Raw genomic sequence first — 12,573 nt, 5'->3', positions numbered from 1 at the left:
ATTCCGGTTCTTGCAACTCGCCACGGTTGCCTTTAGATTAGAGCAACGAACAGATCACGCATTTGAAAGCAAGATTTCACTCCAAATATGATCGTGTTTGAGTTTCTGAAGAGATGAAATCAATTTGCACTGTACTGTATACTGAAGTGCTGAAAAATCAATAAACTATCAATTTTTAACTTGACAAATTAAATTTTCAATCGACCCCGATAACTCGAAACCCCGCTAACTCGAACTGCTTTTAGTTTTCCTTCAGAGTTCGAGTTACCGGGGTTCTACTGTATGAAGATTCGTTCTTATTTCAATTATCGATACGCACTAGACTCAAAGTGCAAACTGCTTTGTGATACCCAGCCGCTTTAATGGTAGCGTCATATCGAGATTTTTAATGAAAATCCGTGTTTATTGTCTCCCCGTATTAATTATAGTGCATGCCTACTAGACATGTGAACTCCTTCAAGTCAGAAGCCGTGAAGTGTACTCAGATAGAGTCACAAATTGAAACGAAATAACGGCTTTTTTTTTGGCTACAGCCAAAAACGTTTTCGTATTTCAACTGTTGCTGTTGAGATTTCAGGAAAAAGTGGTCTTGTTAAGCAGGTATTTTTTTAAAGGAAATGTATCGCCTTTGAGCATGCAGAGAACACTGCGTAACAACAAAGTATCTGTTAAAAATAGATAAAATGACGTATATCCGTAAACGATATCGAAAATCTTTGGCCATCTCAAGCAAAGACGGGTGAGAGTTGTAGAAAAAAAAAAACACCAAATTATGAATATCCGGAAGCTAGTTACCGTGACGTCCTGCAGCAATGTGGAGATATTTGATTGGTGTACTGATGTAAACACGCTCCTAAAATAGAACTAGACGCGGGAAAAAGCTTGCTTGGAAGCTCAAGCAACACATCCGCACAAACAGTTTTTTGACTCTTGTCCAGTCATTTCTTCTTCGTAGCTTTTGATTCCCAATATTAACAAATTTTACAACCACTGAACGGCGCGATGAAATATTTCTTTCAAGCTTTTCTGTTGGGTTATTTTGCAGCGGCTCTAGCAAACTCAAATCTGAAGACGGAACCCGCGAAAAATAACAACGGCACGACGAAAGCTTCGCAGTGTAACGTCAACAATAATTACAACAGCTTCTACACCGGACCAAACTACCAGAAGATCGAGAGCATGTTTTCTGAAGTGAAACAACAACTAGGCGATCTAAAAGAAGAAATAAAAGAAATGAAGGAAAACCAAACTGGCAGCCCGGTTGGAAAAGGTTTGTCACGGTAACAAAACTGAGTCAAACTTTAGCAATGTTTTGTGGCGTGTATACTGTTGTTTTAGACTGCTTCAGTTAGGTGTTCAGTAGAATGGTTTTTAAGTAGAATATATTTTAAAAACTGAGTTAAAATACTTAAAAAGTTGACACTGGCTTAAGAAGAATGTCTCTGGACGTCTCGGTTACTTCTGTAACCTTCTTCCGCAAAATATGTAAATTGTAAACGGCGTCCCTGGTGTTATAAGAATGAAGAACTAAAAATGCAGAAAAATGCGACAATGAATGCTCTAAGCAAACATGGGCGGGGGGGCTGAAATTCAAATCACGATATAAAACAAAATCGTAAAACAAGTGACACGTTGTTAAAGTGACTGTGTTACGAGAAGTCTTCTAAAGCCGGGTCTACACAGGCAGTTTTATGTGACAGATATATTTGATCGTTTAAATGGCAAGAAAATTATTTTTCAACTGCGCCAGTAATGAGATACGCACAGAGATACGCGAGCGCAGTGCCCAGTGTGGCGATTGGGACACTGGGGACCGCATAATTACACTGTCGCAATATTTGCCACATTTTATGCGACGAGTCGTCTTCACGAACATTTTTTTTTATGTGACAACTTTTATTTGTCACATGAAAACTACACGTCAGCTTCTCAACAAATATATTTGTCACATAAAAATGTGTCCAATTTTCCTCGTATACACGAGGAAATAAAAATTGTCACATAACAATTGCTCGTTTGAACAAGCCTTAAGTCCTTTCTAAGTTTTTTGTGTTAACTATGCTAGAACTGCGAGGGTACACTCAGTGATCAACAAAATAACCTTTACAAAATATAGGAAGGGCTTAAATTCATTCTCCAAGGTTTAAATAAATCATAATCAATGGTTTTTATGTGAATTTCTTCCAAGTAACACTGTCAAACTTGAAAACGTCGGCCGGACTTTTTCAAGTTTTAGGCCACTTTCTTCTTACCTGTCTGCGGCCTCACCATGCACTTTTAACAAGTAACTTTTAACAAGTACACTACGTTCTAGCAAGGCCAGGCCACTAAATCACGGTGATAATGCCCCTTTAAACATTCTTAAGGTTCTTATCAATCCAGGCGTAGTCAATCGATAAAGGTCGATATCGGAAATCAATCCGTATATCAATCGATATCAATAACCAATTGATATCGATTCAAATCTTTAATCCATAACAATCGATATCAAATTCACAAAAAAAAAGATATTATCGATTGCTATCGATTGAGAAACGCGATAATAATCGATAGAAATCGCCAGTATTCTAACTCATAACTTTTTACTTTATCGATTCCTATTGAGTGGTATCGGGAATCGATATCAATCTTCTGATTGTTATGGATTATCGGTTTATCGATTGACTACGCCTGGTATAAATGTATGGGAATGTTATGTGTCCATTAATTGAATTTTCGTCTCGGACTTAGTACCACGCTTTGAGAAAAAGTCTTTGTTTCCATGTTGACGAACCGTCGATAATGTCAACATTTTCTAGATCGATTTTATGTTGGTGAAGCCAAATGGTTTGGAAGCCCGGTAAACTTCAAACGAGCAAACAAAAAGGCCAAGATTTGTGTTGGAATGTACACGACCTTGCGCATCTTTGTTTTGCGCTCATACACTATGCATGAATTACGTAATGGGAATGTTTACATTGGTTAGCTGCGTGATGAACACACGTAATCACCTATTATTTATTGTCAGGTTTCGTGCAGGGTTAACCTCCAAAACAGTGAACAAAAACATACAACAAAAGAACTTTACCGGGCTTTATTAGCGCTTCCGAACCATTTCTTCTATTAAATATGGTGAAGAAAATGGTGTTCGGCCAATAAGTAATTTTTGTCCATTGTTGTTATGGCTTTGGCATGCTCCTCATCCGTGTTTTAGTGTGCGTGAGGTTCTTTATTCTTATAACTGACACCAGGGACGCCGTTTTACAATTTACATATTTTAATGAAGAAGGTTTCAGAAGTAATATAACCAAAAGGTGCAGAAACATTCTTTTTAAACCAGTGTCAACTTTTTAAGTATTTTTAAGTCAGTTTTTAACTATGCCTGGCTACAAACCAGATATTTTCGAATATATGTTGTAATAACGAATTTTTTTAAGTCTCAGAGGGAGGGAATGCTGACTTCCTTGAATTGTACAAATTGCAGTTAACAAGAACTGCGCTGAAGTTTACCAGTCCGGTGGCAAGATCAGTGGAGTGTACAAAATCGATCCTGATGGTTTGGGAGAATTTGAAGTCTTCTGTGATCAGAAAACAGCCGGTGGAGGATGGACGGTGTTTCAGAAGAGACGCGATGGCTCTGTACATTTCTTCCGAGCTTGGGATGACTACAAACGAGGCTTTGGCAATCTGAACGGCACGTTTTGGCTCGGACTCGACAAGATTCACCGCCTGACTGTAAGCAGCAGTGACATGCTTCGTGTTGACTTGGAAGACATCCATGGTAAAACAGCATTTGCAGAGTACAGCTTATTTTCAGTGGCAAGTGAGAAAGCGAAATATCAGATGCGTTTGGGAAGTTATTCAGGTGAGCCATTACCTTTGATAAGTTTGATTTTATTAATTCTGTGAATGGTTGAAATTTGCCAATGCGAAATGTCCTACATTTAATTGTGACATCTGAATGTTATATTTGCTTTTCTTTCAGCAATTACCTTTCTTGGAAGAAATGCCATTCATGCGTGTTTCGGAAAAATTAGTTCCTTGGTCAAACAGATAAACAAAGAAAAAAGTATTGGCACACGGCCATTTTGATTTTTTTTTTTTTTTCAGGTACCGCTGGCGATTCTCTCACCTATCACCGTGGATCATCATTTAGCACCAAAGATCGCGATAATGACCAGTGGTCATTACACTGTGCCTCGCGTTATAAAGGCGGCTGGTGGTACAAAAGCTGTCATGAATCCAACCTTAATGGATTCTACCTCAATGGGAAAACCGATCCAAAAGGAATGTCGTGGTACCACTGGAAAAATAAAAGTGAATCTGTCAAGAGGTCCGAGATGAAGATTCGTCCAAAGGACTTCTAAGATTTTGAAGATTCAGTGTCGCGTACTGCCCGCCATTCTGGAGTAAATATATTTCCCCCGCAAAATAAGTAAAGTAAGGGTGCTTTTGCTGTAGTTTTCTCGGCGCTGTTTTAGAACCGGAAAATATTAGAATCCGTAACTCTGCACAATTTTATGGACTTTTTATTTTATGAACAACCTAAAATTTCGAGCGTGCTTGAGAGAGCGACATAATGTAAGAAATTCGAGAGGTCAAGTTTTTGTAAACGTTTAAACAGTGCTTTCGCATGTTCATTGTTCATTGTAGTTTTCTAATGCAATCCATAAGATAGAAACGTTTTTACCTGGGTAGCTCATGAAATTTATCATCTTTACTTAAAGTTCAGTGTAACTGTCTCAAAGTGTCATAACATTGATTTTCTCAGAAGGCAAAATGTTCAATCAAGCACGTGATAAATGCCGAAGCAAAAATCAGACTCCTTTGTACTCTCAAAAAGGACGCTTTTTCAACCAATCAGAGCGCGCGTTATATCGAAACTTGATTAAAAAAAGGGATAAATGAAATCCAGAGTAAGGAGAATTGATATGTCGAGTCTGAGAATAAAATCATCGCGAACTAACACGTAGAATGTTTACTCCTTCCCACTGTTAAGAGAGAACAAGTATGTTTGCATCATCAAACTAACCAATCAGCCGGTTCCAACTGCAACTGGTCTTGGTTTGGCTCCTAATTGGTTCAAAGAAAACAGCGTGATGTGTTCTTCTCTTATTTGTTAGAAAACGTTTTCATGTTCTTTTTTAGTTATCTTCAAAGTGTTACTAAAGCCGGTAAAGTTATACTAAGTCTATAAAGGCAATAAACACTTTTGGTGCGTGTCCAAACATCGCCGAATTAATGGTTTTCCTAGCTAGTCACAAATTGATGTTTTTTTTCTATTGCGTAAAAGTAAATCCAAGGATTTGGATATCTTAAAAGCAATTTTAAAGCTGGTAAAATATACGAATTCTAAACATCACGAAATCTTAAGCTGTTAGCGAATTTCGGCAAGTAAATTGGAAATGAGGAGATATCTAAAGATGAGATTAAACACGCGAAATTTATCTTGCTTGAGAGCTCGAATAAAAAATATAAACTGTTTTGGTGCCTTGAAATCATGTACATATATTTGAACTTTTTTGAGTTATTTATTATATAATTAGTTAAAATTGCACGACCCCACATGCTCTGCTGACCAATTTATCAGTCGTGTCTGAATAAAGTTACTCATCAGCCACCTAGTAATCTTGCACAAGTTCTTGTTTTCAGAATACTAAAAGTTATACATTTTTTAACCTTAGTTTTTCTCTTGATTATTTTCACTTTCATAGTAAAGGCTTCGTGAAAAAGTGCCCTTTGAAGATGCAATAAAGGCACATATGCATTTAAGTTTACGTAGCTGACAATAAACGCTATCGCTGTAAATTATAGAGAGTGCAAAAAAAACTTTCTCTCCATCCTTTCGATGGCTATTTTTTCCTTAGTATTATTTCAATCCGCTTTTTCTTCAATATCACGAGAAAACCTCATTTGCCATGCGCTATTACATACGAGCGAGAACTTGTGCTTCGAGCACGAGTTGGGAAATAAAAAGTAAATAATATTCAAAACATTCTAGATTTAAAACAATTGTTGGTGGTATCTGGGATACTTAATTAATGCAATTGTTCGCCGAAGTGGAGGTTAATAGTAGTGGATATCTACCACTTTTCTCCGAAATAAAGATAAAATCTGCTTTGATATATACCAAACCAGTGGAATAGTCGGCCCTAAAATTATAGCTTTATTCTTTGTCGAACAAAAAAAAAATTTTCAAAAGAGAATGCTTCGTGTGCGCGACCGAGAAAAGCGTGGAAAATCACCTGACAACATTTGGTGATCGACGAGTTTGGTATGTTGAATGGATTCATGAAAATCCATGTCGATTTCAGAGGGAATTTGTCAGTTCTGTTCGATTTCTTGGACGAAGATTCCTTTAGTAGATTCATTTTCATGGTGGTTTACAAAGAAAAACGGACAACGCTTTTTACTTATGGAGACATGATTCGACAGCAACGTATGTCATCGTCACTCGTAATATCTACAGTGTACGTCGACTTTGAACATTTTATTTAATATGCACGGTTAACAGGTTTTCCATTTACTACTGGCCCTGAAATTAATTTCAGATTGGAGCGAGAGAATTGCAGTTTTGGAACGGCCGCTAAAAACTGAGCCTTCATAGTTGAACACGGATTCCGCAGTAACGCCTGATCGCAGGTTAATTCCGCAGACGATCGTGAGTTCCAAAGAATTCAAAACAAAAATATGGATACCTTGAATGTAAGTAGTTATTCCGTGCATACTAAATAGTTACACGGTTAAAACTCATTTCCCCTTGAATTATTTTTATCTCGATAGCAAACATTTCTTCAAAAATTACGCCTTGATGCTGCAATTTAAGCTACTAGGTTTTAGTTCACATTTAAGTTTACGTAGCTGTCATTAAAGGTAGGGGTGGGGAATGGTCCTTCAAAAAATGCTTGTCTCGCAAAATGTTAGCCAAATTTCAGGGGTCTCGTCGTCTCGAATTTTTCTTTGACGCCTTCGCGGAGTCTCGATTTCTTTTGCAAGGCTAAAAAGGTCTCGGACTCGCAGAAAAGATAACAGTCTCGCCGTCTCGCAAAGTCTCGCATTTACCATGGCCATTCGACACCCCTAAAGGTGGCGCTATAACAAAACGTAATACAGAGAGTGATAAACAGCAACATTCTCTTTATTCTGTCGATGACTATATTTCTCCCGAAAGGTACTGCAATGACTGGCCAAAGTTTCTATTTACACTATTTTTTCGATATCACGGGAAACACTACTTTATATCAAGAGAGGATAAAGCCGTTATCCTCTCGTGTTTATACACGCTTTTAGCTGTGGGCGGGAAATTACAAATTAGAGGAATGCGTTTTGGAAAATTTCCGCTAAACTAATCTCCGTCTCCAGTTATGTTTGAAAGTATTCTGGTCGCCTTATCGATGCCAAATGTTTCGTGGTTTCCCAAACCTCTAGCTACTTCTTCCTTCTTCAGGAAATCGAAAGAAAATCAGGTTGAGCCAAGCATTCGATTTTTTTTTCTTTGGAACTTACGATCGTCCACGCATCTTGTTCAAGGCTCGGATTCTAGCGGCAGATTTCAGATCTGCAATTTTCACTCCATTGCCCGGGCAACAGGAACGGCAAACCTTGTAAACCATGACGAAATAAAACGAATAGAAAAGAACTATCACTTTCATAAATCCATTCAACACTCAAAACAAATATTTTTTGGTCGATTGTTTGATGTTACCATGTGACTTTTCTCGCGATTTTTTCGGTCGAAACCCCTTTTGAAAAGATTTTTTTGTTTTTTGATAATTCGTCTAAGAAAAAAACGTACTAGAAATTTAAAAGCCGGCTATTTCATTAGTTTGATAAACACTAAAAATGTTTGTGAAAAGGGGTGGATATCCGCCACTTAGGTGAATAATTGCTAAATATTCCAATTAACTAATTAGTTTTCGCTTCCATGTAGTAATGTTTATTAACTGATCTTTTTTCATGATATAGCAAAAAGGTGAATATACAAAGGAATGATACGTTAGTAAATGTGTTTTGTCGTTTTTTAGTTAACCTCGCCTGCTTAGAAGCTTTGGATTTAAAATAAACGAATTCTGAACATTAAGATCTCATTAGCTGTTATTGAGGTAAATTGTCTGTTTAGGAAACTTCTGGGTTTTAATGTGTTCCTCGAAGACATTATGTCGGCCATCAAAGGACCCTTTTTACTGTTGTGTAATAATATATTTAATTTAAGGGTATAATTAACTTTAAAGCATTAAGAAAGCTGATAAAACATACCAATCCTGAGCATCATGAACTCATCGGCTGTTAATAACGGAAGATGTCTGTTTAGTCGCCTTATGGGCTTTTTAAGTGTGTCTCAACTGCATTAATGGGCTTTTTCAATCAATTACTGATGCTTTTTTCTTTCTGTTCCGTAAACAATAGTCGGAGGTTTTGATTAACTTAAAAGTATTTTTAAAGCTGGTAAAATATACGAATTCTAAACATCATGGAGTCTTAAGCTGTAAGTGACATATGCATTGGGCACGCAAATTGGAAATGTGGGGATATTTGATTGGTGATGAGCGCGCTCCTAAAATAGAATTTGACACGCATAAAGTGTTGTTTGAAATCTCAAAGAACAGATATAATTTGCTTTTTGTGTCTTCTGAATCATTAACTGCTTGTAGTTGTCGATACTCTTTAACAAGGAGGTTCCAGAAATCGATCCATGATGAAATATCTCTACCAAGCTGTTCTGTTGGGTTATTTCGTAGCGGCGCTAGCAAACTCAAATTTGCCGACGAAGCCACCCACTGATGATTCCCAGTGTACTGTCAAGAACAATTACTTCATCGCTGGATCAAACTCTAAGAAAATCGAAAACATGTTTTCTGAAATTAAACAAGAGCTCGCCGAAATAAAACAAGAAATCAGGGAAATGAAGGGAAACCAAACTGACGGCCCTGGTGGAAAAGGTTTGTAACAAAAACTTTTTGAAACTTCAGCCGTGTTTTGTCGCGTGTTATGCTGTTGTTAAAAATGTTTTAGTATTCAGTAGCATGGCCTCGTCTTCTAAAATGTTTTACTTTTGCATGAAAGCGACCTGTTTTAAAGCAGCTTTTCAAAGCAGCTTTCAAAGCAACTTTACTGAATGGATCTTCAGTAACACATACACAAACATACACAAATACATGCCCATTCCATTGCTGATATTAAGGAGGGAAAAACAACAACAATGACAAAATTTATTTCTTTTAGTTATTAGTTAGCGTGTATTGAATACATTCCTTGGGGTTTTCAGCCACGTTATCAAACACTTCTTCTAAATGTACCACTTGCAAATATAACACTGACCAGTTAACTCGACTCCGCTCACAAACTGATGCTTTGTTTGCGTCTTTACTTAAAATAAAAATGTTTTCTGTTTAGCTGAAGCGAAAGAGAATATCATTTCTTCTAAGCACTAAGATGCCTTACATTATTTAAATGTATTATACAATTTGCAGTTTACAAGAACTGTGCTGAAGTTTACAAGTCCGGTGAAAAGATCAGTGGAGTGTACAAAATCGATCCTGATGGTTTGGGAGAATTTGAAGTCTTCTGTGATCAGAAAACAGTCGGTGGAGGATGGACGGTGTTTCAGAAGAGACGGGATGGCTCTGTAGATTTCTTCCGAGCTTGGAATGACTACAAACGAGGCTTCGGCAATCTGAACGGCGAGTTTTGGCTCGGACTCGACAAGATTCACCGCCTGACTGTAAGCAGTAGTAACAAGCTTCGCGTTGACTTGGAAGACATTCATGGTAAAACAGCATTTGCAGAGTACAGCTCGTTTGCAGTGACAAGTGAACGGGCGAAATACCAGCTGAGTTTGGGAAGTTATTCAGGTGAGCCAGTACCTTTGTTAAGTTGAATTTAATTAACTTTGTGAAGGTAATTTGTAGCGGCGAAATATACGTATTTAATAGCGAAATCTGAACTTTATATTTGCTTCGTATTTTCAGCAAAGCCACCCATAATCTGTTTCGGAATAATTTTCATCTTCTGTACAAACAGATCAGCAGCAAGGATAAACTTATTTCCTCTGGACGTATTTACACACATTTCACGGTTAATTGTTTTTCTTTTCCAGGTACCGCTGGAGATTCTCTCACCTATCACCGTGGCTCAGCATTTTCCACCAAAGATCGCGATAATGACGCCGACTCATTCAACTGTGCTTCGCGTTATAAGGGCGCCTGGTGGTACAGCAATTGCCAACACTCAAACCTCAATGGTTTGTACCTCAATGGGAAGAACGATAAGCAAGGAATGCGCTGGTACCACTGGAAGAATAACGATGAGTCTGTCAAGAGGTCCGAGATGAAGATTCGTCCAAAAGACTTCTGAGATTCCCAGCTGTCGCCTTCTCCATGTTCAGTTTGAGTGAGATATTTGCCAACAAAAAACATACATATATAAAGGTTCTTCAGCCGTAGATTCCTTGTCACTGTTATTTTAAAACAGCCACAAAAATTAATATTCGTTTGAAACGATAGTATTAATGTATGGTATCTAACATTTTGGACTGAAAATACCTTTTTTTAGCTACCACAGCAGGTCTATCAGTAGAAGATTGTTGAGTTTACGAAAAAAGGTTTATATAAAAAATTGGTTTAATTGAGCAGCCATATAAAAACATATAACTTATAGTTCATTGTTAGTTTTCTACAGCCTTTTTAGTCAAGCTGCACGAAGGACAAAACGTTCTTATCACACATTGCTGGGGTGAATGCGAAGCCCCGACGAGTAGGAGGGCGCGGTGGTCGTGACGCAGCCTTTGGCGCGAGCCTGGGTGAAACGGCCTCCGGTGCAGATCTTGGTGGTAGTAGCAAATATTCAAATGATCATTTTTTCTTTAGCCTTAAGAACCCAAAGATCACTTAAAAATCACTCAAACTGTCGGCCTCTGTTGTGAAAACGAATATAATGATTAAAAATATTGTTCCAAGGGAAGATGTGTAGACTACGTTTGGGGTACAAAATAAAACTAATAAATGGGGAAAATATTGTCTCATGATCAGAATTTCTTCTTTGTATACGATTTTTAGCGTTATGATGATTATCTAATTTCACATCAATTAATTGTCATGGAGACCAGTGGCGAGAGTTAAAAAATTGTTTTCACGAGATACTCTCTTGATGTTCTACTAAATTCTCACGATTGATGTTAGAAGTCGTATGTAATCCAGAGTAAGGAAAATTGATCAGTACAAGAACATGTACATTGAAAATAAAGTTTTGTTTGACATTGCAGCGCTATTAGGAATTGAAAATCAGAAATCGTTTTAGTCCTTGGTATTGACAAAAACACAGGATTAACAGACAGATAAAGACCGTGACAAAAGAGCAAAGCCACCTTTAACTTCTTATACGATTTATCTCTACCGGATTGTTTGTCAAACGTGAATTGCTTGTTATTTTTGTAACCTTACATCTGTGTGCGATAAGATAAGTTTATAGTCTTTCACATAATTTTATGAAACTATCCACGGCAATCAGTTCCGAGCGCGGTTGGAATTGGTTTCGTTCCTGATAGGTGAGGTAAGATAAAGAAAGAAGTGATAGGGATTTATTGCCACAGAGCAATAGTCACTCCTCTGAAAATTGTACATATATCTTTATTTTTGAGAATGGTCTGCGTTTTTTTTATATGAGCCCTAGCATCTGCCCATTGCTCTTCTCCTTGCCACCCCTGCTCGCCAAGCTATGTTGTCGACGGTTTAAGGTTCGTCCACCTTTAAAACTTTATCCAAATTGGGCTGTTTGTGTCAAACTTGAAGAAAAATGTCTGAGATAAATACCGTAAAAGTGAAGTGGTCTCCCATGAGGAAATTAAAACTGCAAATTATCGCCGCTATCAGTGTACTATAAAAGATGTTCGAACAAAATGTTACTCTACAAATGGGCCAAAATATTCATGTTATTCATGATACAGCGGCGACGAACTACAATAAATCAACAGCACGGCGCTCCCGTTTCGGTACGATAGTTGTATGTGGATGTACCCTCCGATGCCCACAAACGACTTTAAATCGAAAAGGCATTAAAAATTCATCTTCTTTATTTCTCGACTAGCAGTATGGGCATATTTTTTTACTAGCAGGTAAGAGCATATTTCAACTTATGCTTTTAGCGATGTTGGAAACAGTTGATATATATATATACATTTGAGCAAGCACATCATTGGAGTATTTTTTCACGACAAATAAAGTTGTTGACAGTATGAAAGGAAAGTTATTTTACACCCCGTGCCGTCAAGAAAATACGTTCAGATTTATAGCGATGATGTAAAATGTCAGCTATACAGAAAGTGAAAATTTGAAAATGCCATGCGAAAAACGTATATGGGAAATCTAGGAGGTTTTATCCGGCGCAGCGTTATTTGTGACGAAATCTCTAATAAGAATAAAGATAAATTAAGAGGAAGAAACGTTTAGGTCAAGAGAAATTATGTGAAGTTCTAGTATGAATGAAACAAAAACTATGCAAAATAACGATGCAAATATTATTAGCGAGTGTCTTTAATAATATGGGTTATGAGTTTCCACTCCACATCACTGTTTGCTTCTGAGCCATCAACTAACACCT

At 37.4% G+C, this 12,573-nt stretch overlaps 2 protein-coding genes across 2 annotated transcripts; both read left to right on the top strand.

The window, feature by feature from the left end:
- Positions 1–708: 708 nt before the first annotated feature.
- On the top strand, positions 709–5,533 carry LOC144634009 (microfibril-associated glycoprotein 4-like). The gene is made up of 3 exons (XM_078492943.1): positions 709–1,270; positions 3,464–3,844; positions 4,090–5,533. Exons 1-3 carry the CDS (start codon positions 1,003–1,005, stop codon positions 4,344–4,346), a joined length of 906 nt encoding a protein of 301 aa, XP_078349069.1. The 5' UTR covers positions 709–1,002; the 3' UTR covers positions 4,347–5,533.
- A 3,101-nt stretch (positions 5,534–8,634) lies between these two features.
- On the top strand, positions 8,635–10,435 carry LOC144634185 (ryncolin-1-like). Its single transcript, XM_078493084.1, has 3 exons — positions 8,635–8,918; positions 9,450–9,830; positions 10,076–10,435. Exons 1-3 carry the CDS (start codon positions 8,672–8,674, stop codon positions 10,330–10,332), a joined length of 885 nt encoding a protein of 294 aa, XP_078349210.1. The 5' UTR covers positions 8,635–8,671; the 3' UTR covers positions 10,333–10,435.
- Positions 10,436–12,573: the final 2,138 nt, after the last annotated feature.

This window comes from Oculina patagonica, chromosome 1 (genome assembly GCF_052425735.1).
Source record: "Oculina patagonica isolate OP01 chromosome 1, crgOcupat, whole genome shotgun sequence".
NCBI lineage: Eukaryota > Metazoa > Cnidaria > Anthozoa > Scleractinia > Oculinidae > Oculina > Oculina patagonica.
Note: the sequence above shows the minus strand (reverse complement) of the source record. Positions and strands in the feature narration are given on the sequence as shown.

Coding starts and splice junctions, on each gene's coding strand:
- LOC144634009 (XM_078492943.1), top strand. CDS start 1,003: ATGAAATATTTCTTTCAAGCTTTTCTGTTGGGTTATTTTGCAGCGGCT. Junction 1,271..3,463: donor TGGCAGCCCGGTTGGAAAAG/GTTTGTCACGGT, acceptor TACAAATTGCAG/TTAACAAGAACTGCGCTGAA. Junction 3,845..4,089: donor GCGTTTGGGAAGTTATTCAG/GTGAGCCATTAC, acceptor TTTTTTTTTCAG/GTACCGCTGGCGATTCTCTC.
- LOC144634185 (XM_078493084.1), top strand. CDS start 8,672: ATGATGAAATATCTCTACCAAGCTGTTCTGTTGGGTTATTTCGTAGCG. Junction 8,919..9,449: donor TGACGGCCCTGGTGGAAAAG/GTTTGTAACAAA, acceptor TACAATTTGCAG/TTTACAAGAACTGTGCTGAA. Junction 9,831..10,075: donor GAGTTTGGGAAGTTATTCAG/GTGAGCCAGTAC, acceptor TTTCTTTTCCAG/GTACCGCTGGAGATTCTCTC.